At 45.4% G+C, this 27167-nt stretch overlaps 1 protein-coding gene across 4 annotated transcripts in view; it reads left to right on the forward strand.

The window, feature by feature from the left end:
• Positions 1-10894: 10894 nt before the first annotated feature.
• rhbdl3 (rhomboid, veinlet-like 3 (Drosophila)) overlaps positions 10895-27167 on the forward strand; it is a 70086-nt gene continuing 53813 nt past the window's right edge. For 2 of the 4 annotated variants that reach the window (XM_051936297.1, XM_051936299.1), the window contains exons 1-2: positions 10895-11688; positions 12296-12322. In XM_051936297.1, the coding sequence (XP_051792257.1) occupies positions 11569-11688; positions 12296-12322 (147 nt within the window). In that variant the 5' untranslated portion in view covers positions 10895-11568. The remainder of the gene's footprint in view (positions 11689-12295; positions 12323-27167) is intronic. The other 2 variants (XM_051936298.1, XM_028818870.2) reach the window with 2 other exon arrangements.

A 27167-nucleotide genomic window follows, 5' to 3' on the forward strand; every position in this document is an offset into this window, starting at 1 on the left:
AGGGATTACTGTAATACCACTGGAACAAATAATAATAGAAAATAAGTACTGATAGGAAAGTCTGAATATATATAGTCTTTACGAAAAGCTTACGAATAAAGTTACAGATGACAAGGATGAATGTCCCAGGGAGGCGTTTGATTTAGCAATTGATGTTCATGATGTCTTTCTGACAACCAGTGACGTCTTAGTCTGTTCCTCTTCTTCTCCTTCTTTCTCTTTCTCCTTCTCCTCTTCTCCAAACCAAGGCATATTTATTATGAAATGTCATGCCTTGGTTTCACAACACATGCACCTGATTGGCTGGCTGTCAATGTGATTGATGAATTTTGCTCAAACTCTTTCCCAGATATTAAGTTCTTTGATATTGCCTCAGTTTCCCTTTTCCAAGGCTGTAAACCACACTCTTATCCCAAATGTTCATCCATAAAGTAATCAATAGCCTGGGGTGTCAGCACAACATCCTTTCCCAGCTAATAAAGTAATTGAGCCATCAGAATGTCTTCCTTTCAATGTTGGAAACAGCTGTTTGAAAGTGAGGTGTAAGAAAACCTGCTTTGATTTGTCTTAATTGTAGTTCATCTGTTGTTTTATCTTGACCAAAATATAATGGAAAATTAAACCAAAATGTACAGATTTTATACACCATAACACTCTTCCTAACCATTTTGAGATTTTGGAGTTTTTTTTTTAGGTAACTCCATTTTGCCATTGTGCTCTACGGATCTTCACAGTTTTAAAGAGTATTTTTTGTTAAGAATAAAACCTTTTTATTTTTATGAAGTTTCTGCATTTTCCTGTTTATTGAGCTGGGGTTTTGTGGTATATTGTTGTGATGTTTTCACATACGTACATACAGTGCATCCGGAAAGTATTCCCAGCGCATCACTTTTTCCACATTTTGTTATGTTACAGCCTTATTCCAAAATGGATTAAATTCATTTTTTTCCTCAGAATTCTACACACAACACCCCATAATGACAATGTGAAAAAAGTTTACTTGAGATTTTTGCAAATTTATTAAAAATAAAAAAATTGAGAAAGCACATGTACATAAGTATTCACAGCCTTTGCCATGAAGCTCAAAATTGAGCTCAGGTGCCTCCTGTTTCCCCTGATCATCCTTGAGATGTTTCTGCAGCTTCATTGGAGTCCACCTGTGGTAAATTCAGTTGGTTGGACATGATTTGGAAAGGCACAAACCTGTCTATATAAGGTCCCACAGTTGACAGTTCATGTCAGAGCACAAACCAAGCATGAAGTCAAAGGAATTGTCTGTAGACCTCCGAGACAGGATTGTCTCGAGGCACAAATCTGGGGAAGGTTACAGAAACATTTCTGCTATTTTGAAGGTCCCAATGAGCACAGTGGCCTCCATCATCCGTAAGTGGAAGAAATTCGAAACCACCAGGACTCTTCCTAGAGCTGGCCGGCCATCTAAACTGAGCGATCGGGGGAGAAGGTTCTTAGTCAGGGAGGTGACCAAGAACCCGATGGTCACTCTGTCAGAGCTCCAGAGGTCCTCTGTGGAGAGAGGAGAACCTTCCAGAAGGACAACCATCTCTGCAGCAATCCACCAATCAGGCCTGTATGGTAAAGTGGCCAGACGGAAGCCACTCCTTAGTAAAAGGCACATGGCAGCCCGCCTGGAGTTTGCCAAAAGGCACCTGAAGGACTCTCAGACCATGAGAAGGAAAATTCTCTGGTCTGATGAGACAAAGATTGAACTCTTTGGTGTGAATGCCAGGCGTCACGTTTGGAGGAAACCTGGCACCATCCCTACAGTGAAGCATGGTGGTGGCAGCATCATGCTGTGGGGATGTTTTTCAGCGGCTGGAACTGGGAGACTAGTCAGGACAAAGGGAAAGATGACTGCAGCAATGTACAGAGACATCCTGGATGAAAACCTGCTCCAGAGCGCTCTTGACCTCAGACTGGGGCGACGGTTCATCTTTCAGCAGGACAACGACCCTAAGCACACAGCCAAGATATCAAAGGAGTGGCATCAGGACAACTCTGTGAATGTCCTTGAGTGGCCCAGCCAGAGCCCAGACTTGAATTCGATTGAACATCTCTGGAGAGATCTTAAAATGGCTGTGCACCGACGCTTCCCATCCAACCTGATGGAGCTTGAGAGGTGCTGCAAAGAGGAATGGGTGAAACTGGCCAAGGATAGGTGTGCCAAGCTTGTGGCATCATATTCAAAAAGACTGGAGGCTGTAATTGCTGCCAAAGGTGCATCGACAAAGTATTGAGCAAAGGCTGTGAATACTTATGAACATGGGATTTCTCAGTTTTTTTATTTTTAATAAATTTGCAAAAACCTCAAGTAATCTTTTTTCATGTTGTCATTATGGGGTGTTGTGTGTAGAATTCTGAGGAAAAAAATGAATTTAATCCATTTTGGAATAAGGCTGTAACATAACAAAATGTGGAAAAAGTGATGCGCTGTGAATACTTTCCGGACGCACTGTATAACATAAGGGTTATCCCATTTTTTCTCTCTGCAGTTCAAAGTTTCCGTAGTGGGTGAACAAACTGAACTAAAAAAAAGATGCTTTTAACTTGGTGCATAAAATTGAAATATAAACTGAACAAATTACCTCTAGAAATCTCAATAATCTTGTAAATGTGACAACCCAGGCAGGTATGACACTTGGGGTTGGGCGATCCCAGGAAGCTTCAAGCGCCGTGAGGAAACGCCGTGACCCTGTACTTAGGATATAGTGGGTTGGATAATGGATGGATGGAATTAGTATGCAAAGAATAAATAATGCACACTTACATAAGAAAAATATAGAATTGTTTTTATGATTGACAGTCCAATAATAAGATCAATTGGCCAGGGTGGACAGAAAAAAAACCCAAAATTAAACTGGAGAAAAAAAACAAACAATCTGCAGGGGTTCCAGGCCAAAAGGGAGACCCCACTGAGCATTCTGCCTATAAGTTAAGTTGTTCTTTATTGCTTTTTAAGGCTTCGTCTTGGAGGATTTGCTGCAGAGGGTCGCATAGCAGGTTGGGGTATCCGCTGTAAAAGGCGTTATATAGCGCCCGACCCGGCACAGACTCACGCAAAGGCACGTACTTCAATAAAATGCACTTTTATTTTATCTTCAGCCGTGGGGCACGCCTTCCCCGTGTCCCACAGGCCCAACACAGTCCCAAAAGCACTTCAAATACAACAAACCACACTTCTCTCCACCTCAGCACCACCACTCCTCCTCAGGCTTAGTCCTCTTCCTCCCGACTCTGGCTCTCTCGAGTGGTGGTGGCTGGCCTTTTTATACCCCACCCGGATGTAGTCCAGGTGCTTGGTCACCTGGACCTAATTGCATTTCCGGGTGGGGCTGAGGAATTGACCAGCCGGGCTGGTAAGTCCACGCAGCTCCCCCTGGCGGCCATCCAAGCCCCCAACCAGGCTCTGGAGGACTCCATGTCCCATGGAGCCTTGCGCCAGGTTGGGGAATCATCGTCCACCAGGGAGGCTGCCACCAAGCATCCCGGGGGAGGTACTGAGCTGCCCATGGTGGCTCCCCCGGAATAGATGCAGCAGGGGCGTCCCTGCCGGGCATGGGACCCGGCTGTCCTTCACACCGCTTTCATTCAAACGAGGACTTTGATCAGGTGGTGGTGGTGACAAAGACCACCACAGAAGGACCGGACAAGAAAACAGAAGTAAAGAATAACTAAGGTTGAGTGTCCATTGAGGAGTATGGGAATTCTCTGTATATCTAGTTTATTATGGGTAGAACTAAAATGTTGTTACAGAAATGCTGCATTTAATTAATTAATTAATTAGGAGTTTCAATGATTTACAGTGTTAGCCTGGTGTATCTCTTTCTGTACAGCATTCCAGATTTTGGGATCATAACAGCAGTCATCTTTAAATCCCCCCATTCCCCCCCCCCCCCCCCCCTTAGGTGTTTCTGAATGGGACTGCAAGGCTGTTGACTGGCAAACAAAAAGAAAAAAGAAAAGAGGGATCATATCTCACCTGTTTTGGCTTCCCTGCACTGGCTTCCAGTCGAGTATTGGGGGGATTTTAAGATTTTCTTATTCGTGTTTAAGGCACTGCTTGGGTCTGCTTTTTCTTTTATTGTTGAGCTTCTTACAGCAGATTTGCCACCCAGGGCTCTCGGTTCCTCTGATCGGCTATCACGATGAATTCTGCAGACGCGTCAGAGGCTTATGGGTGGCTGTGCTTTTGCAGCTGTGGCCCCGAGGCGTTACAACAGTCTGCCATTAGAAGTGAGAGCTGCTCCCTCGATGGATACTTTTAGATCTCAATTCAAAACATAGATTTATTTCCTGGCATTTAGTTCATAGAAAAAAAATTGTTTATTCTTAAAATGTCTTCATATTTTTTTATTAATTTTGAGCATAGCGTTTTAGTTGTTTTTTTTGTTTGTTTGTTTTTACGCATTAACCCCAGCTTACTTCCCTCTGCAACTCCTATAGGGGCGGGCGCTGGGTACCCGCTCGAAGGGCGTCGGGGTGCGATTGTATTTAAAGGGATGGTTTATTGAAGAGTGTGCGGAGCACTGACGAGCCAATGGATTGTGCAGATTGTGCAGGGCACAAGGGCCTGCCAGATTTGGGGGGCACACTCGGGGCCGTATGTACTAAACGGACGGCAGTGAAACCTCCCCCACGGAGCCCAACACTAGAATGGGTAGGGGGAAACCTTATGCAACCTTTTTTTATCCCAATAAATATGTTAATAATACATTCCAATTTAACTTATGAATTTCTATAATATTCCAATTTCTGTATATATATATATATTTATCCCAATAAATACTGTGACGTGTCTTGCCATTGCATGGACTATAGGGAAGGGAAGCAGTGTTGGGGTGGAGTCTTGAGGGAACCCTGTTTGTAAGGGCTTGGGGCACCTCCCTAGAGAGAGATGAGTGACAGGGATATGGGTTAATTAATGGGGCGTGATAAAAAGGTGTGTGTGGCCAGAAGTTGGAGTTGGAGGCGGGAGAACAGTATAAGGTGTAAGGAAGGGAAGTAACTGTTTGGAGAGTAAGAGAGGTAGATAGGGCGAAGGTGATTAGTCTTTGTTATTTTGGAGGTGTCCCCGTGACCCAGACAACGGGCGGCTGTAGGGCACCGTTTATATCGCGGCTGATTGAATAAAAAGCCAGTCGCCATTTTTTGGAAGACTTCCCCGGACAAGCGGCTCCTGAGTGTGTTATTCGACGGGACGTCACAATACATTATGAATTCGTTAAAATACATCTCTTTTCCTTTGTCATGCCGTCCGTTTAGTACACAAGTACCGATTTTTTAAAATTATTTTTAATAACTAAAACAGCGGTTTCACAGTCTCGATGCAGTGGCTTCAACGTTCAATGTCTTGTTACCATCAACTCTGACCTCGATGGCTCACGACGAATTGTATGCTGCTGCCGATCTTCTTATTGAACGATATAGCACCGACATTTCACCGGCGTTTTCCGCTCAATTGTTGTCATTTCGTGCAGGTTTTAAATCGATCCTGTCCAACAAGTCGACTGTTTTCGAGGTAGCTGAACTGTTGCTGACAGTGGCGTACGCACGGCTTACACGTTTCCGCTGACTATACCAGTGACTGTTGCTGCGTGTGAACGATCGTTCTCCAAGTTAAAACTCATCAAAAACGACTCGCTTGTCACCAGCGTGACACCACTGCCCAGCCGGCCCCTAAGATTACTAACCGTTATGCTAGACAGGAGGAGCCCACCTCAGGGCGCTGCACAGGGGCCTTCAGCAAGCTAGCTATACGCCACTGGTGCGGAGTGCGGGAGGAAGACGGTTTTGGTCCTTAGTTATTATAAATACGAAATCAGTTACTCTAGTGTTTCACTACAACTGTCTATTTTAAATACCATTACAATAAAACGAAGTAAAAAGTAAACGTAGGTGTAAAAAAGTAAAGCGTTATAAAAAGTAAATTAAAAATAAAGTTACATTAACGCCTTTATGCTCTAACTTTCATTCTATAAACGTTACTTTTTTGCATGTCTGTTCACAAATTGTTCTGAATATTTTTCTCTTTTTCGTTTATTGGACGATTCTCTTTGTTCTTGATTTTTATTATCTGCAGCTCTTTTTTCTTCATTTTCTTTTTTTTCAACGTCCTTCGTCAGCTCTTGCCGCTCCTTTTCTATCGCGATTTAAAATTCGACATCCTTGAATAGGTCATTTGCTTTCCTGCCTTGCCACCGACTACGTTGAAGGGCGAGTTAGCACTGAGAGTTTCACGGGGTGGGGCGGAGAGAGGACGAGCACAGTGGGGAGTAATGATTGGGCGAGCCGTGTGGAGGGGCGTGGTCAAGGCCGAATAACAGACAGGACGTAAAACGTTTTTAATATAATAGGGAGATAAATTTGTGTGTTTTTGTTTTTATTGTAAGGCACTTTGGTAAACTTGGAGTTGGGTTACATGAGCTACAAAAAAATAAATTGACACTGGGGTTCACCTGTGGTCAGTTCAATTGACCGTATGTGATAATGAAAGGCCCACACACCTGCTCAGTGCCATCTTACCAGCATCATAAACCCCCAGGGCATAGTAGTGCACTGGAACCCCTATTTTGATAGCAAGACAGAACATACATATGCATCAGAAACATTGTGAGCCCCTCTGCTCATGGGACTCCTGGCCAGTGCCCATTGTGCCCACACGTTAAGATGGCCCTGAAGGTTCCACAGCTGAACAAAAGCCAAGCTGTGACGTCGAAGGAATTGCCTGTAGAGCTTAGTGACAGGATTGTGTCGATCTGAGGGAGGCTACAAAAATTTCCACAGCACTGAAGGTTTCCAAGAGCACTGTCACCTTCATAATTCTTAAATGAAAGACGTTTAGTACAACCACTACTCTACCAAGAGCTAGGGAAGAAGGACCATGGTAAGATGGGGTGATCAAGAACGCAATGGCCACTCTGACTGAGCTCCAGGAAACTTGTGTGAAGGTTTTGGGAAACTCATTGCCGCACTCTACTGATCTGGCCTTTATGGCAGAGTGGGCCAGATGGAAGCCTCTCCTCTGTGAAAGACACGTGGATACCAGCTTGAAGTTTGCAAAATGGCACTCTCTGACTGTGAGAAATAAGAGTCTGCTCTGGAACAAAGATCTGACTTTTTGGCTTCAATTCTGAACATCATGTGTGGAGAAAGCCAGACTCTGCTCATCACCTGTGCAATACCCCTCCAACAGTGAAGTGAGGTGGTGGTGGCAGCATCCTCCTGTGGGGCTGGGTAACTAGGAGGCTATTCAGGGTTGAGGGAAAGCTGAACGGCCCAAAGAACAGAGAAATCTTAAATGAAAACCTACTATAGAGACCTCTGGCCCTCAGACTGGGCCAAAGGTTTCCCTTCCTACAGGACAATGACCCTAAGTACAAAACAAAGGCAACACTCTGTGAATATCTTTGAGTTGCCCAACCACAGCTCGGACGTGAACCCACATGAACATTTCTGGCGAAGCCGACGGTCTCCATCCAATCCATCAAAGTGGCAGAATTCCAGAAAATCCCTAAATCCAGGTGTGCAAAACTTGTTGGGTCATACCCAAGATCACTGCAGGGTTGCTGCCAAAGGGGCTTCAAAGAATAAAGGGTCTGAGTACTTGTGTCAATGGGATATTTGTTTTTTTATTTTTAACTTATTAGCTGTGTTGCCCATCTAAGACGGGTTAAAATGTAAATAATCAACATAGACCTCAGTGTTAACATTTGCAGTGCATAATCCACTGGAATGTATTTTGCAATTAATGTAATACTAATATGCATTGCCTTTGTTGTTCCAACAGATGGCACATCACAAACATTTGTCGTAATAAAATGCATTACTACAAATATTTATGATGCACCATCTGGTGGAATGATAAATGCAATACATTTGTCTCTGTTGTATGCCATTTGGAATGGGATTTGTAAGAGCAGTGTTAAAGATGTGTCATCTTTTGGAATGATAAAAGCTATACATTTGTCTCTGTTATATGCCAGTTTGTATGGGACTTGAAAAAGCAGTATTAAAATTTGTGCTGTGCCATCTGTTGGAATGATAGTGCCATACATTGTCTCTGTTGTATGCCATTTGGAATAGAATTTGCAAAAGCAGTGTTAATGTTTGTGAAGCACATGTTGGAATGATAAATGCAATGCATTTGTCTCTGTTATATGCCATTTGGAATGGGTTTTGTAAAAACAGTGTTAATGGTTGTGATGCACCATCTGTTGGAATGATAAATGCAATCCATTTGTCTCTGTTACATGCTATTTAAAATGGAATTTGTAAAAGCAGTGTTAAGGTTTGTGATGAGCCATCTGTTGGAATGATAAATGCAATGCATTTGTCTCTGTTACATGCCATTTGAAATGGGATTTGTAAAAACAGTGTTAATGTTTGTGATACACCATCTGTTGGAATGATAAATGCAATGCATTTGTCTCTGTTATATGCCATTTGGAATGAGATTTGTAAAAGCAGTATAAAAATTTGTGCTGTGCCATCTGTTGGAATGAAAGTGCCATACATTGTCTCTGTTGTGTGCCATTTGGAATAGAATTTGCAAAAGCAGTGTTAATGTTTGTGAAGCACATGTTGGAATGATAAATGCAATGCATTTGTCTCTGTTATATGCCATTTGGAATGGGTTTTGTAAAAACAGTGTTAATGGTTGTGATGCACCATCTGTTGGAATGATAAATGCAATGCATTTGTCTCTGTTACATGCTATTTAAAATGGAATTTGTAAAAGCAGTGTTAAGGTTTGTGATGAGCCATCTGTTGGAATGATAAATGCAATGCATTTGTCTCTGTTACATGCCATTTGAAATGGGATTTGTAAAAGCAGTGTTAATGGTTGTGATGCACCATCTGTTGGAATGATAAATGCAATGCATTTGTCTCTGTTATATGCCATTTGGAATGAGATTTGTAAAAGCAGTGTTAAGGTTTGTGATGAGCCATCTGTTGGAATGACAAATTAAACACATTTTATTAGTAGAAAAGTTTTTGATGTGCTATTTGTTGGAATGACAGAGGCATATCATTTATCCTTTTCTTAAAGTGGATTTGCATGCATTTTTTAAAATCTTAGTTTTTGCTTTGTCATTCTAGGTTATTGAGTACTGCTTGATGAGAGGAAAAAAATTAATTGAAACGATTTTAGCATACATAACAAAATGTGTAGAACAGGAAGGAGTCTGAATCCTTCTTGAGTGCACTGTATGATTATGACTGAATCATTGATGTTTTTCTGTTGACTGTTTGAGAGTAGGCCTACATGACATCATTCTGACCTCATCTGTAATTGTCTGGTTTGGTGCTGCTGTCTCTGCTCAGGCTATGGACAATCTGCAGAGTATCAGCACAGCCTGTGAAAAATCATAGGCTGTCGCTCACCACCAGTTCAAGTCCTATATGAGCCCATAAGGACGCGTGCCGTGAATTTCCCTGCTGATCTCACTCACTCCGGGCTCCACCTGTTCCAAAGTCTCCCTTTGATAGACACCTTTGTGCTGTGAAAGCTAAAACAAAATGTCACCTAAACAGTTTTTCCCCCCACATGCAACTTTTCTGACTACCCATTTAGATTTATTTGCTTAGCAGACTCAACCTAATCGAGTAACATCAGTCTGGGGACTGTTTGGGAACATGTGTGGCAGGACAAGGGGACAAAACTGATCATCACAAGTGAAAGTGCAAAGCAAAATGCAAGCAAGTTACAATTTCCAGTTTGACAAAACCTAACAACATCACTTAGAGTTAAATTCACAGACACTTCTTGAACACGGGTCTGCGTTTCAACTCAGTTTCTATGAATACCTGCACACCTCGGACTTGTTTTTTCTCTTCATATTTTATTTTACTTTATTCCATTTTCTCTTTTTGTGTTTTGTGTTGCCCTTGTATGCTGCGTCAATTCTATTAGCCAATTTCCTAGCTCATGTTAATATATCTGGCCAATAAAGTGAATTCTGACTCTGCGGAGACCTCCCAATGCAGTGGTGGGGGTTCTCAAGATATTTTGGCAAAATTGTGCCAATAAATTTCTTCTGTTTGATTAACTGACAATGCATAACATTACTGCAGAGATACAAAGTGACACACATATGGGGACACGGTGGGATAATTAGTCCAATTGGGGGAGGGGGCCTTGGAGACAAGTGGGTCAAACACATGGCATCAGCAGCAGAATATCCGTTCCCTCTTTCACACAAAAAACAGCTGATTACCGCTTTTTGATCAATTTACAATATATGAGATTATTATCATGAAAACTGGATAAAGTATGGGGGGCATAGGCAGCAGATTGCGAGACAGTGCTTAGCACAGACTGTTGGAGGAGGGTGGGGTGGGCACTGGGGGCAACTGAGTACAATCCCTGACATCATTGACTAAGGACCTGTGTGTGTGTGCTAGACCATCAATTATGTTGTCTGTTAGGTTTTTCTTTTTCTCTGAATTTACTGTCTTAATCTTCTTTATTTATTTATCTGGTTTGTACAATGCCATATACAGTACCGTATACCCTGCCGTTCTATCTTAAGCTCTGTGAAGTGCCTTGAGCATGGGAAGGCGCTATATGAATAAAATGTATTATTATTATAAGGAGGGCGGTGTCTGAGTTACATGCACCTTAACTGGCAGGCAGGTTTGACATGGGGGGTTGGATTCCCCGGGGAGAAGAATGGGGGCGTTGAATGAAGGTCATATAGCCCCTTTCAAGCGTGAAGAGGAAGGTGACTTTGCAAGTCCAACACAGCCGGCAGTTTCAGGTCACCTGCCTGAGAACTGGCGGACCGGAGCCGATCCCGCCCGGCAGACACCCTGTGTCCTTGTAGCGGGTCCCATGACGTCATCCTTTTCTTTTTTTTTTTTTTTTGTGGGAGCGTAGTGCGCAGCTGGTAAAAGGGGGTGGGGTGGGGGGGGGGGGGGGATGAAGGGGAGGTCCTGCGTCGCCGCCAGAGGTCGGGGAACCGCGTCAGAGGCAGCGACAGGAGGGAGCACACGTGAAATCGACCAGTCCTCGGCAGAGATGTCATCGCGGCGGCAGCCGCTAGCCGCAGCTCCGCAAACTTTCCGGCCGTCCCGACAGGCGGTCGCGCGCTGACTCGGCGTCGCGTTCAGTGAGGAGAACTACAGATACCCCCCCCCCCCACCCCCCCACACACAACCCTCATCCCAGCCTAGCCCACCCCCGCTTCATGGGATACGCAGCAAGTGAACGCGCCGAATTCGGATTTGCTTGCAGATGCTCTTGACTCGGGACGCCTGAACGCGCGGAACTTTGAGAAGATGAACCGCCGGTTGAGCTCGTAGAGCCCCGGCCTGTCCCGAAAGGCGCGAGGGGGTCCCCTCAACACCCCCCCCCCCCCCCTCCCCGAACACGTGCGGAGCTGTCCTGAAATCTGATGGCTGGGGTGCCCTTCTTTACGACTGCGGTGATGAGTTCGGCAGCCAGCGCTCCGGTCGAAGCCGCCGTGATTTGAACGATCTGAATCAGTGGTCACACTGGACACGCAGGATGGACGTCTGGAACCCAGCGAAGTGCACGCGAGTCTGAGGATGAACCCGGGGGCGCGACAGCCCCACTCGAGCCCCTCTCCAGCAGTGGCGGCCAACGCCGAGGGTGAGGAGATCGAGGTTCTGGCCAGCGAGGACGTGCAGCCGGTGGCCTCCGAGGACGTGAGTCGCAACCTTGTCACTTGCTCCATATAGCGCCTTTCAGCCTTTTTTTTGTTTTGTTTTTTTTTCCATTGCCGCCCCAGTGAAACTCATTCTTCCTCATTTCTGCCTAACCACGTGGGCTTTTCTCATCTCGCTTTTCTTGCTTTCCCCTCTCCATCTGTGCTGCTGTTTACTTGAGATAGATGGGAATATTTTGGGAGCAGCTGAAGGACTGCAGATAATAAAATAATCCGGCAAGGCTCTCCCGTCCCAGCTGGGGCTCCTTTGTTTCTCTCAGTCCTTGATTTATCTTTCTTTGGGGGGGGGGGGTCCATTTATTGTAATCAAAGGTCATATACTATAGGCTTTGGTCTTTAGCTCAGCCGCGTCACATAAACTAAGAGCAGCTCTGTAGTATCAGCCAACACAAATAAAGTGAAGACAGCCGCACCTCGTTCTGTACAAGTTAGTGACTCAGCAGTGCATTGGATTTGTTGGGGTACACTAACTGGTCAATGCCCCCCCTACCTTATACTATAGATAGTGACTGTGGGCACGTGGAGTGCTAGCGCAGCTCATTCTCATCTCTCTCTGCCTTTCTCTTTTTCTCTCCTGCTTTCCTCAGCAGTACTGGAAAGCCCTCTTCGACCAGGTATGTCATTTGATGCGCGTGCCTCCTTTTTTTTTATCTCACTTAGCTCAGAGTTTTCTCAACCCGGCTGTCGTTTCCCTGTTTTTGCTTGGAATGTGGGTGATCGTGACCCTACGACCCCGGCTTTGTGGGACAGACTGAGGTTAGCTGTGTGACGGGACCCCCCTCAGCTCCCTCCTTGTCCTGTCTCTCCTCATCAGTGTTTTAACGCGGGAGCCAAATCCTTTATTTCTGAAGAGGAGTTGTCTCTATGGGAAGCTTGAGGGGGGGGGGGAGAGGTGGAATGTAGTACAGGGCTCAGGGAACCACTCCGCCAATCAGGCACCGCTGGTGGTGAGCTTTCAGGGGTCTGCACTTGTAAAACGTGTGCACAAGACGCTACTGTCCTCGTCCTAAGGGAAAAAAAAAGAAGAAAAAAAAAATCCATTTTCAGGCCAGAAGCGCAAGTCTCATCACGTTTGCTCCACCTTCCTTTTCCCAGATGCTCTGCCCTGCCTCGCCAGTGACGCCAGTCTGAGACGAGCCGGCACCATTCTCGGCGCACACGGACCCTTCTAAATGGGACTTCCGTTGTACTCCTCTGCTGCCTGCTCTCAGGAAGTGGAACTGATGGAGAGCTTTGTAATTTGTGTGCACTGGTGCCACGTCTCTCCCTTAACTCTTACCAGGTGACACCTACACGTGCACACCTCTGCCACCTCTCTCCATCTCACACATGCACTCGTTGCACACACACCCTGCCCCAGCTTTCTTCTGTCACACACACAGCCACTCTTGACTGTCATCTATTTCTGTGACACTCACTAGACTCCTTCCTCCACTGTCTCCCATACTTGCACATCTCCTTTCAGTTCACACCTGCCTGTGACACACACACACACACACACACACTGGGCTGTGTCTCCTTTGTGACACATTTCCACACCAAGTACTGCATTGCATACATACAGTGCATCCAGAAAGTATTCACAGTGCATCACTTTTTCCACATTTTGTTATGTTACAGCCTTATTCCAAAATGGATTAAATTCATTTTTTTCCTCAGAATTCTACACACAACACCCCATAATGACAACATGAAAAAAGTTTACTTGAGGTTTTTGCAAATTTATTAAAAATAAAAAATCTGAGAAAGCACATGTACATAAGTATTCACAGCCTTTGCTCAATACTTTGTCGATGCCCCTTTGGCAGCAATTACAGGCTCAAGTCTTTTTGAATATGATGCCACAAGCTTGGCACATCTATTCTTGGCCAGTTTCGCCCATTCCTCTTTGCAGCACCTCTCAAGCTCCATCAGGTTGGATGAGAAGCGTCAGTGGCACAGCCATTTTAAGATCTCTCCAGAGATGTTCAATCGGATTCAAGTCTGGGCTCTGGCTGGGCCACTCAAGGACATTCACAGAGTTGTCCTGAAGCCACTCCTTTGATATCTTGGCTGTGTGCTTAGGGTTGTTGTCCTGCTGAAAGATGAACCGTCGCCCCAGTCTGAGGTCAAGAGCGCTCTGGAGCAGGTTTTCATTCAGGATGTCTCTGTACATTGCTGCAGTCATCTTTCCCTTTATCCTGACTAGTCTCCCAGTCCCTGCCACTGAAAAACATCCCCACAACATGATGCTGCCACCACCATGCTTCACTGTAGGGATGGTGCCAGGTTTCCTCCAAACGTGATGCCTGGAATTCACACCAAAGAGTTCAATCTTTGTCTCATCAGACCAGAGAATTTTCTTTCTCATGGTCTGAGAGTCCTTCAGGTGCCTTTTGGCAAACTCCAGGTGGGCTGCCATGTGCCTTTTACTAAGGAGTGGCTTCTGTCTGGCCACTCTACCATACAGGCCTGATTGGTGGATTGCTGCAGAGATGGTTGTCCTTCTGGAAGGTTCTCCTCTCTCCACAGAGGACCTCTGGAGCTCTGACAGAGTGATCATCTGGTTCTTGGTCACCTCCCTGTTTAAGGCCCTTCTCCCCCGATCGCTCAGTTTAGATGGCCGGCCAGCTCTAGGAAGAGTCCTGGTGGTTTCGAATTTCTTCCACTTACGGATGATGGAGGCCACTGTGCTCATTGGGACCTTCAAAGCAGCAGAAATGTTTCTGTAACCTTCCCCAGATTTGTGCCTCAAGACAATCCTGTCTCGGAGGTCTACAGACAATTCCTTTGACTTCATGCTTGGTTTGTGCTCTGACTTGAACTGTCAACTGTGGGACCTTATATAGACAGGTGTGTGCCTTTCCAAATCATGTCCAGTGAACTGAATTTACCACAAGGTGGACTCCAATTAAGCTGCAGAAACATCTCAAGGATGATCAGGGGAAACAGGATGCACCTGAGCTCAATTTTGAGCTTCATGGCAAAGGCTGTGAATACTTATGTACATGGGATTTCTCATTTTATTTTTAATAAATTTGCAAAAATCTCAAGTAAACTTTTTTCACGTTGTCATTATGGGGTGTTGTGTGTAGAATTCTGAGGAAAAAAATGAATTTAATCCATTTTGGAATAAGGCTGTAACATAACAAAATGTGGAAAAGGTGATGCGCTGTGAATACTTTCCGGATGCACTGTACATCCAGGAGAGCCCACCTCTTTTGGTGTAAAATGACACACACGCTGTTTCCCACACCAGTCTTCTTGTGCGTGTCATTCAGGTGCACACACAACACTGGTGGTCTCCCATCATAAGGACATGTCACATTACATGACTTTTTGGGTTGCAGGCTTCATTTGCATCATTCTAGTGAGTCAGAGGCAGTCACGTTGCATTCCTGTGGCCAGCAGTCATGTAGTCTGACATCCCCCAGTGAATCAGTCCCACCTGTCTGCAACTCACCCTGACAAAATCAATTTTGTCTTTAGTCGTAATGGTGGGCTTGTGTGCGTGTGAGAGCTGATAGGCAATGAGCGCCCAGCTGGAAGCGTAGAATACAGTGGCGAAGAATAAGTGTTGGACCACATGAACAGATCGTGATGGTCTGGGTTGGCCCCACAATCCCTGGCAACTGGAACAACAGATAAGGTCACACTTGGTCAGCAAAGACAGGCGTAAATGTGCTTTTATTTACAAGCAGTCGTGGGTTCAGAAACCCAAAAGCTGCAAAAAACGATGTGCTTCAATAAAAACAAGGTGCAAAGTGAAGGTGAAAAAGTCCAAAACTGAGCAATAAATAATTCATTAGAATCAAGATCAGAAAATTATCCTTCCTTTAAAATGACAGGCCTCGGTGCTCAATCTCTCCTCTGCTTACCCCAAATGGGACCCTACAGCCCGAGGAGATGACCTTCCGAGAAGCACAGTCAAACTTTAAATCCTGACTCGGGTCTCCTAACTGCCAGTCCCTCACCATTCTGCAGGACGCCAAACCGATCCTGGCTCCTACTGCCACCATCATTCCCTCAACGTCTGCGGAAGCCTTCACGAGCGCATGGTGGCTCCAGCTCTCCAGAACTGTTCAAGCGGAGTGACTTCTACCCCTCAAGTACAGGCTAAGACGCTACTTTTGGTTCCACACGTGACTGACTTCCTTCAGTCCTGTAGCACCGGCTCCTCTTCTGCCCTGCTTTACTTTTATGTTTTTAACCTCCCACCTCTCGTATCTTTTCTGTCATTGTTATCATCCTTGTACCTCCTCACTCTTGTGCTTCGGCTTCCTTTTAAAATCCTGTGGGACCCAGGTGTGCAATCACGACTTGGCTGCTAACGAGGGAACAGGTCAATCCTGCACTCGTGTACGTGAATACGGGATCAACGACTCTTATATCTGCCTCTGGAGCCGCTCCGCCACACTACAAGCACCCCACCCGAAAACTTAAATGTGCTGATCATTTATTCATTTCAAAAGTTGTATTGCCAGGGATCTCATCCATCATACTGATGTCTCGTGCTTTAGGTACCACAACAAAATGGAAATGAGACAAAAAAGATGGGGCAGAGACTGAAGCTGACCTCGCCGTAACTGTAAACCCTTTGCATGGGCATCAGCGCTTTATTAACTATCAGAAAAAGGGAAATGTGAAACTGTGCTGGAAAGTCATCATGCAGTTGTCTTAATTTAATTTACCCTGAGATAACTAGTTGTATAATCTGACGTACACTCACGGGCCACTTTATTAGGTACACCATGCTAGTGCTCAGTTGGACCCCCTTTTGCCTTCAGAGCTGCTGTATTTCTTCATGGCGTTGATTCAACCAGGTGCTGGAAACATTCCTCATGGATTGTCATCCATATTTACATGATAGCATCACACAGTTGCTGCAGAATTGTCAGCTGGACATCCATGATGTGAATCTCCTGTTCCACCACATCCCAAAGGTGCTCTATTGGATCGAGATCTGGTGGCTGTGGATGCCATTTGAGACTAGTGAACTCATTGTCATGTCCAAGAAACCAGAGATGATCTGAGCTTTGTGACATGATGTGTTATCCTGCTGGAAGGAGTTATCAGAAGATGAGTACACTGTGGTCTTAATAGTCAACAACAATACTCAGGTAGGCTGTGGCATTTAGTTGGTACTAAGGGGCCCAAAGTGTGCCAAGAAGATATCCCCCACACCATTACACCATCACCAGCAGCCTGAACCGTTGATACAAAGCAGGATGGATCCATGCTTTCATGTTGTTGATGCGAAATTCTGATCCTACCATCCGAATGTCACAGCAGAAATCGAGACTCGTCAGACCAGGCAATGTTTTTGCAATCTTCTTTTGTCCAATTTTGGTGAGCCCATGCGAACTGTGGCCTCATTTGTCAATTCAGGAGTGGCACCAGGTGGGGTCTCCTACTGTTATAGCCCACGTGCTTCAAGGTTTGACGTGTTGTGTGTTCAGAGATGCTCTTCTTCACACCTCTGTTGTAACGAGTGATTATGTGAGTTACTATTGTCTTTCTAACAGCTTGAACAAGTCTGCCCTTCTCTTCTGACTGTAACCCTAACCCTAACCTCTGGCATTAAGAGGGCCCAGAGAACTGCCACTCACTGGATATTTTCCCTTTTTCAGACCATTCTCTGATTGTGCATGAAACACCCAGTAGATTAGCAGTTTCTGTAATACTCAGACCAGACTGTCTGGCACCAACAACCAGGCCTCGTTCAAAGTCACTTCAGTCAACTTTCCTCCCCATTCTGATGCTCAGTTTGAACTTCAGTGGGTCGTCTCATCAATTTCTGCAGGCTGAAATGCATTGAGTTGCTACCGTGTGATTGGCTGATTCAATATTTGCATCAACAAGCAGTTGAACAGGTGTACCTAATAAAGTGGCCGGTGAGTGTTCATGGGCAATGAGATGAGCAGCTGCAGTCATCAAGTTTGACATCCCCTCCGATCACAAGTCGTGTAATGTGACTTTGGCTTAAGATGCACAAGTATGAGACCCCCTGTGCCATCAGCACTCTGACATGCACACACAAGGCCATCTTTTGTGTAAACTTGCACAGAAGCACACCTGCCTCACTCACACCCCCCCACCCCCCATTCTCCAATCAGACACTGTAGATCAGGGGTGTCAAACTCCAGGCCTGGAGGGCCGCAGTGGCTACAGGTTTTCATTCTAATCCTTTTCCTAATCAGTGAGTAGTTTTCACTGCTAATTAACTCCTTTTCCCTTCATTTCAATAGCCCTGTTTTTAAGGATTCGGTCCTCTGAATTGATTTGTTTCTTCATTAAATGGCAGTCAAACAGAAATGAGACGTGAAACGAGCCAACAGATGACCAGCTAAACTGGGATTTCAAACTCCAACCAATTTCACTCCAAACCGTCTATTAATGAGACTGATTCTTGCTGTTAATTAAGCCCGTTATTTAATTCAATGGCTTGTTGCTGCTCTCATTCTGCTACAGCAGATGTTTCCAAATTTGTTGATTTTTCTGTTTTTTCTAAGAACACCGTCAAAATGTTTTGGTGACCTGAGAGACCAACCTTACTGAGACCTTTACCTTTCTTTATTTTCAGATATTCTGTGATAGACACAGGTGAGCTGGTCATATGGTGGCTTGTTTGTCTCATTATTGTTTGGCTACAAATTAAGGAAAAAGAGACAACTAAGGGGCCTGAGTCGAGTTAATTAAAACTAAAGCAAAAGAAGTTAATTAGCAGTAAAAATGGCTCACTAATGAAGAAGATGGTTAGAATGAAAACATGCAGCCACTGCGGCCCTCGAGGACCGGAGTTCGACATCTGTGCTGTAGATTGTCTATGAAAGACAGAAAAGCAACACACTCACAGAGCATGGAATCTCTTTTTTTGACACGGAAACACACACTGCACCACATCTGTCTCAGTGTAAAGGGCAAACACAAATGCCCGCCACAGCCGTCTCACTTCACGTCACACACACTCTTTCTGTGTCACATTGGTTGTGCTTCTGTTTGTGGCGCACACCACAGGGGTTTCATCCTTCTTGTATATACATACACACACACCTCAAGTTGTCTACTACACACAAAGTCACGAGTGGCAGTCCACCATGTGCCATCAACCTGCTTACGCACGCCAGGTTCTGGTCACTGTTTGTGCCCGTCTCACTCCCGCACACACTCACACACACTGTTGTTGCTGGTCTCCACCATGATACAAGTACACACGTATATTCCAGTTTTTTTTGTTTTTTTTGTGTTATGTGCACAGTCCTCGGTTTTCATTTTGTGCCACATACACACACAAACACAAGTGTCCACTGCCTCTCTCACTGAGTGTGTCTCACACTCGGGCGGATGTGTAGCACACAGTGATTGACCTGCACAAATGCAATCAGGTCGATATCTAATCTCATGTATGGTTGTCAGCTTTTGCTGCGAGCCGCACAATGAGGAAGGGAGCCGAGTATTAATTGTGCACTGGGGCCCCCGAGGAGCACCTGCGTTGCGGCGACGAGAACAAAGCGTCAGCCGGCCGAGTCTAGACTCGTGTCAGCCGCCTCCTTTGAGCGCGCTGAGGCCCACGGGATTAATTCTTCAAGGGAGGCACCTTTTCATTTTTTGTGGCTGTTGTCGTCTGGGGTGGGGGGGGGGGGGGGGGGTCATAGGGGGGTTTGGTCCGCTCGCCTCTTCACTTTTCATTGAGGGACAGCTGTTGTGCACTCCTGGTCCTCCTGGAACCTTTAACCTGTCCCATTGACCCCTAAGTGATCTGTCTGAGAGGACTGAGACAGATGACCACATCACTGCTGGCGCTTCTGAAGGGGGCCTGGCACCTGAACAACAGTAGGAGATCAAGTCGGGGGGTTGGGTTGATATGCACTGGGCTCATTTCTAGTATTTACTTATTTTGGGAGGAGCTATGTGTACCTCAGGAGGACTGGACCCTCTCAGGGGCCTCCAGTTTATCCATCAAGCTAATGAGAAACCCAGATGGACGTATGTGTCCCTGACACGGACGGACCGAGAAGCTTCTCCCCTGGGTGTCCGCCAGTAGAGATTATGTCAGCAAAGGCTAGGCTAAGGTGCACACCCCCCACAGGACTGGATCACTGAAACAAATCCTTCCATGCTCTGGTGGTCTGCACCATCAAGACCCCATGGGAACGTTGCTCATCTTTGCTCAGATTTACGTTTGCTAATTTGCTGAAGCTGCACTGGGAGCTGTCACATCGATTCTGGGGCACGTAGAGCCTGACTCCGCACTTTGAAGCTCAGTCTATTTCCTGGACCGCTGCACGTCTTTGTATCCCACAGTTCTCAGGGTCATGTCTTGGCAGTCTCCATTACTAAAGGATCACTTCATTCACTAGGTAAATGAGATGCCCCAATCCCACCCCAACACCTTATGTGATCCATCTGCAAGCTGTCTTCAATTAACAGTGGGCGGGTGACATAGACCACTTGGATGGATGCTGTGAACGAGGCAGAGCCTTTTGTCAGGGCACCTATGACCGAGACTGTGGGACTTCTCTACTGGAACTTCAGTGCTGGTCTGGTATGTTAGAAGGAATAGTGTGTTGCCCCGCTGGCAGAGGTATAGTCATGCCATTGACACAAGCTGGCATGTAATTGTATATGCCTTGAATTTTTTTATATTTAGATGTCTCCTGGGTGGTCTCTTATTATTTGTAAATACACTTTTTCAAAAGCTCTGCTTACTTGCACAGCATCTTATTAGATGTTCCCCTGCTTCCTCCTGCTAATGATGGGTTTGCCAGCTTCTTTGCTTACATTTCTCGGTTGGCACATTTCAGATTCCCTACCCCTCTCTCCTTTTTCAGCAAAGCCCCACTGTGATTGTAGGCACCGTGTTCAGTATAAAGACCCCCCCCGCCCCCCCACCAACACACTCAACGCACGATAGAATCTTTTACAGATGCCAGTTTATGTTTGCACTAACCAGAAAGTACTCATTTTCAAAGCTCTGCCAATTCCGTTCTGTATCACCTTGGCATTTTGTACCAGAATGTGTGAAGAAGATTGCGCATGAGGTGAGTAAAATATTAAGGAGTCAGGCTGTCTAAAGGAGAAATGGAGCTGGTGGTGGGAGGGCCTCGGGTCAAAGTGGGAGAAGCGGTTGTGATGGGAACTCTCTTGAGTTATGCTGCCACGCGTATCATTCCAAAGTTTCTCCCGGAGGTGCCAATCTTGTTTAATTTGGGTTAAACTTTCTGATTTATAGGGGGCATCACCCAGTTGAAGTAGAAAAGGCAGGGGTGGTTGGTCATCATGTGATGTGCCTGATTACTTTCCTAGCAGATTCATTTCTAGGATTCAGTCAGGAGCCTTGCTGGGACAACACTGACCAGAAGAACTTTGTGGGTTTTTTCAGCCAGCTAGTCATGGGCACTAAGAAGGCCCAAGTGTCAGACGTGTTGCTTTTCTTCGACTCTTGAGGCTGTAAGTTTGATTGCATTTCTGCTGCCCATTAGGAAGTGAACCTTGCTGAGCTTCGGCTGCCCATTACGGGAGTGGTTCGAATGTGCTTCTAGTTTCAAGCTAAAGATGGAGGGATTGTTAGCAGTGGATTTCTGCTGTTCCGTAGGAAGTGAGGCCTGCTATAGGGCCTGTCTAAGATGGGCTTCTGGTCCTTAATGAAGATAGAGCTTGTTGGCTTTCTGTGGCTCATTGGGAAGGCCTTCGTTGTCATTGTACCATGAAATTCTAAAAGCTACGTCTGTAAATGGTGCAAGGACAACAAACAATGACAAACAAATTATATAAAAGCACACATGTTACGACAAATAAATTCACAGATAAGGGATGGAAATTATTATCCACTAAAGTAATCATCGTACATACGAGGAAAAAAAATTCAAACAGTTCTTCGAGTTTTTAGAATTTAAAATTCTGATGGCCCAAGGATAGACGCTATCTGTGAGTATTTTTGTTCTACTCTTATTGCTCTTGTACCACCTGCCTGGGTGGGCAGTAACATGAACAGTGAGTGGCCAGGATGGGAAGGATCTGTAATGATTTTTATGGCTCTGCAGAGGCACTGGTGGCATTTTCCAGGGTGGGCAGAGAACAGCCAGTGATCTTCTCTACTGTGGATTTCCTGTCTGCTGCTGTTCGGCCAGCATATCATGTTGAGACGCAGTATGCTAAAACGTTCAGGGTGGTTGAGCAGTAGAAGGTCAGCAGCAGCTTCCCCTTCATTTCCACTTTCCAGAAGAGTCTCAGGAAATGCAGTTGCTGCTGGGATTTTTTGAGAACCGCCCAGAGTGTTTGCAGGCCAGGACAGGTCCTCAGATACTGTATGTAAGTTCTCGGGAACTTAACAGAGGTGACCCTCTGCATAGAGGGGCTGGTTGTGCTCTGTGCCCCCTGAAGTCAATGACCATCTCTTTAGTTTTGCAGGTGTTGACTGAAAGTTTGTTCCTGGAGCACCTGTGACTCCTTGTTCCTGTATGCTGACTCATTGTCACCGGTTATGAGGCCTACCACTGTGGAATCATCAGCGAACCAGATGATAGTGTTGCGGCAGTAATTAGATGTACAGTTATAAGTGTAAAGGACATAGAGAAGTGGGCTCAGTACACAGCCCTGAGGGGAGCTGGTGCTAAGTGTGAGGGTGGAGGAGCAGTTGGGGTCAATTCTAACAGTTTGTGGACGGCCAGTGAGGAAATCCTTTATCCAAGCGAAGAAGTTGGGGGAAAAGCTTATCGATTAGCATGCTAGGGATGAAAAGGCTTGTCGGATTTCTGCCGTCCTTAATGAGAGAACATGTTTTGCTGACTTCACACTCTGGAGATCTGGTTTTGTTGGGTTTCCTGCTGGGTCTTTTTTTGGGGGGGTTTGATATGCCAACCGTGAAGGGAAGCTCACCCAGTACCCTGTAGACCGAAGGTTGAAAATTAATTTCTGGTGTCTGATTACATTGGGTTGTGTAGTACCAGACAGGAGTAAGTGGAAAGGAAGTTGGAAGAATGGAGAAGGAGTTTGGAAAAGAGAGAATTGAAGATCAGTAAAAAGAAGACAGTATTTCTGAGGTCTAATGGTGATCAGGATTGAGGAGTTAACCTCCAGAGAGAGCTATTAAAACAGAGTGCACAACTTTACATATCTAGGATGTGGTAGCCCAAGATGGAGAGATAGATACAAAGATAACCCATAGAGTGCAGTGTGGATGTAACCATTAGAAGAAGATGTTGGGAGTATCGTGTGATCGAAGAACCAAGGTGAAGGTTAAGACAGTGGTAAGAGCAGCAATGACATTTGGAATTGAGACATGGGCAGTTAATGTAAGTCAACGAGAAAGAAGTTAGATGAGGTAGAAATGGGAATGTTGAGATGGACCTGTGAAGTTACAAAAGAGGACAAAATAAGAAATGAGACAATCAGAGGTACAAGAAAAGGAGAGAAATCTAAGAAAGAACAGGAAAGGAGGTTGAAGTGGTATGGACATGTGATGAGGAGATATAACGAGTGAGGGGAATGGAAGTACAGGAGAAGCAAAAGCAAGGAAGGCCGAAGTAGAGGAGGATGGATAAAGATTTGAAGGAAAACGGTGCAGGATCAAGCTAAATGGAGAAGCCTGATTAGGAACATCGACTCTATGTAAACATGGGAAAAGATGAAGAGAAAGAAGAAGAAGAAGCTGCAGATTGGTTTTGTGAGCCATTCATGAGTTTCTGGAGCACATCAAGCAGAGAAGACGTTTGAGTTTCTGTCACCTGCTGAGGTGCAAACAGAGCTCCCACTGCACCCTGGGTTGAAGGGCACCTTCTGAGGGTTGGTCTGGCTGGGTTTCTCAGGCCTGTGAGACTGAAGAGTTTGGCACCCGTTCAGTAGGGATCCTTCCGGTTGGGCTTCTGTTGTCTGGGATTCAACAGGGCTGAGGTCTACTTTTGTTTGGTTTGTGTTGCCCGTGAGTTTTAAGACATGTTGGATTTTTTTGGTACTTGTAAGGAAGTGTTGCCCACTTAGAAGGGACCTTGACTGATTTTCATCTGCCTGCTAAAATGGAGGGTGGCTAAGCTGGGTTACTGACATCTGCTGAGCACGGGACTCTTTAGGTTGAAGTGGCTCAAAAGAAAGAAGGTGGTTTTATTTGGTTTCAGTGGTCCACTAAAAAGGGGGTGGGGGTGGGCTTTCTGGGAATCTGTTGTTTGTTGAGACATCTTTACTAGTTTGCAGTGCAATCAATACTGAGCTCATGGGTTGCAGGGGCCATGTTTCCTCCCGGTGGCTTTCACTTGCCAGACGTATGGTCTCTTGAGTTACAGATGGCTGCATCTTAAATCATTACCATTGTGACCTTTCAGCTTTATTAACCACAGTTCAAAAGCAGGCGCATAGGCATTTAGGCCCCCCTTTCCAAACAAGAACCCCTGCCGGGGCTCATTTATCTTCACAGTGAATAGAACACTACATCGAATTAAGAATAAAGATATAAGAGCCAACAGGATGTCATGGTGGGCCTGGCAGCAAATTAGACCCTTGGCTCCACCTTCTGTCTACAGGTGAGAAGTCATTTACAGTGGACGCAATGGACACAAATCTACATTGTGTGAGTGGGGAGAGGAGGCTGTGGGGTCAGGGCTGTGTTCCTGTGGCCTAGATCTGTAGCATCAAAGACCCCAGCATCTTCTGAGGGAGAAGTGTGGCGGGACTGCTCATACCCAGAGAGCCATACTGACTAGCCTTGTTTTTGACTTCTGAATCCCACTATTCCAACACCGAGGAGCGTTTTTGTTCTTTTTTATGCTTTCTACTTGGAGGATGTCATTTCCATTTTCATAGTCCTCCCAAAACTGTGGCTTCTAGATTTCTTGTGCCACTTCTTGTGCCATTTAAGAGAATCTGGGCTAAAACCCACATGGACATCTCCTTCATCCTTCCAGCATTGTCATTTTCCATATGAGTAAGCAGAATGGGGTGGGAGGGGGGGGGTGCACTGAGAAAAGTCTGGCACTGGAAATCCTTTGTGTCTCAAGGGGGGGGGTGCTGTGATTAGTGACTAGGCCCCCTTGGGAGAGAGTTCTCATCGCTTCTGTTCTTTGTGAAATTGGGACTGGGAACGCATTGGGGGGGAAGGGGGGCTTTTTTTGTTTATCCGTGGCTGTGTGAGTGTTTCAGCTTGTGGATCTCTGACTCGTACATCACTAACACCACAAGGCTGGGTGATCAGAAATGCCAGGAAATTTAAGCCATCAATCTGACTGTGTGAATTGAGTAAAGTGGGCTGTGTCACTGTTGCTTGGCTGTCTTCAAGTTGGATGTCGCCCATGCAGTGTGAATTCTCCTTCTGTGGCAGGACCCTGTAAATGTCAAACTGTTGGCAAGCTGAAAATGCAGTAGTTTCTGACCAGTGACCACATTCTTGTCCTTGTCTGTAGTGGAGTGCCTGGTATCGTTGGTTGATATTCATTTTAAAAAAAATCTACTTCTTCTTCTTTCGGCTGCACCCATTAGGGATTACCACAGCGGATCATCTTGTTCCATATCTTTCTGTCCTCGTCATCTTGCTCTGTTACACCCATCACCTGCATGTCCTCTCTCACCACATCCATAAACCTCCTCTTAGGCCTTCCTCTTTTCCTCTTTCCTGGCAGCTCTATCCTTAGCATCCTTCTCCCAATATACCCAGCATCTCTCCTCTGCACATGTCCAAACCAACGCAATCTCGCCTCTCTGACTTTGTCTCCCAACCGTCCAACTTGAGCTGACCCTCTAATGTACTCATTTCTAATCCTATCCATCCTCATCACACCCAATGCAAATCTTAGCATCTTTAACTCTGCCACCTCCAGCTCTGGCTCCTGCTTTCTGGTCAGTGACACCGTATCCAACCCATATAACATAGCTGGTCTCACTACCGTCCTGTAGACCTTCCCTTTCATTCTTGCTGATACCCGTCTGTCACAAATTACTCCTGACACTCTTCTCCACCCACTCCACCTTGCCTGCACTCTCTTTTTCACCTCTCTTCCACAATCCCCATTACTCTGTACTGTTGATCCCAAGTATTTAAACTAATCCACCTTCACCAACTCTACTCCCTGCATCCTCACCATTGCACTGACCTCCCTCTCATTCACACACATGTATTCTGTCTTGTTCCTACTGCCCTTCATTCCTCTCCTCTCTAGAGCATATCTCCACCTCTCCAGTGTCTCCTCAACCTGCTCCCTACTATCGCTACAGATCACAATGTCATCAGCAAACATCATAGTCCACAGGGACTCCTGTCTAATCTCGTCTGTCAACCTGTCCATCACCATTGCAAATAAGAAAGGGCTCAGAGCCAATCCCTGATGTAATCCCACCTCCAACTTGAATGCATCCGTCACTCCTACCGCAGACCTCACCACTGTCACACTTCCCTCGTACATATCCTGTACAACTCTTACGTACTTCTCAACCACTCCCGACTTCCTCATACAATACGACAGCTCCTCTCGAGGCACCCTGTCATATGCTTTCTCCAGGTCCACAAAGACGCAATGCAACTCCTTCTGGCCTTCTCTAAACTTCTCCATCAACACCCTCAGGAGCAAACATCACATCTGTGGTGCTCATTCTTGGCATGAAACCATTCTGGTGCTCACTAATCATCACCTCCCTTCCTAACCGACCTTCCACTACTCTTTCCCATAACTTCATGCTGTGGCTCATCAGTTTTATCTCCCTGTAGTTACTAATGCTGTTAAATGTGCAGTGACTCCATGTAACGCACCTAAGATATAGCGCCTTCAGGAAATATTCAGACCGCTTCACTGTTTATATATTTTGTTATGTTTCAGCCCTATGCTAATATCATTTATTTTTGCTTTGCACCCTCCCCCACCATAACCTGTCATATGTGCGGGAGGAGTGAAAGCTTTAGATTTGTCAAAAATTGACAATCTCTGGTTTTCTACAGATCTCGATGTTTTAGGGACCCTAATACCGAAAACATCGATATCTTGATGATTGGAGTGTGTCAATTTCTTGAGGATGGTCTAGAGCTAAAACAGCTGGACGGAAAAATACCAAACTCGAAACTTAAGCCTGTTATGAGATGATGATGTGCTGATTAGTTTTTGAGCCAAATTGTGTGATAGAAAGAGGCACTCTAGATGGACCCTCAAATGTCGTAATTCTGCAATTAATTATGAATTCTTCTCGTCAATTGCTATCGTAATGACCTATTTTATGATCAGAGAGATCAGCATCAGAGTGGTAAATAATTACTGCAATGTTAATGAATAGTTCGGGTAACTTGTTTCCTAAGGTGCAAAGCCTACTGATGCTCGCATCCAAATTTTTTCCCTGATCAAGCAAAACTCAATACCCTAGAATGAAAAAGTGAAAACTGAATTGTGTTGGAAGGGGCCTCAGTTGTCTCAATTGTAATCGTTTCACTTAGCCAGTAAAAGGTATAATTTTTCTTGACTTCTCATTGCATCCATAATGGCTAACACAGTACATTTCCATACTACTGCA

Source organism: Erpetoichthys calabaricus, chromosome 14 (genome assembly GCF_900747795.2).
Source record: "Erpetoichthys calabaricus chromosome 14, fErpCal1.3, whole genome shotgun sequence".
In the NCBI taxonomy this organism is placed as follows: Eukaryota; Metazoa; Chordata; class Cladistia; order Polypteriformes; family Polypteridae; genus Erpetoichthys; species Erpetoichthys calabaricus.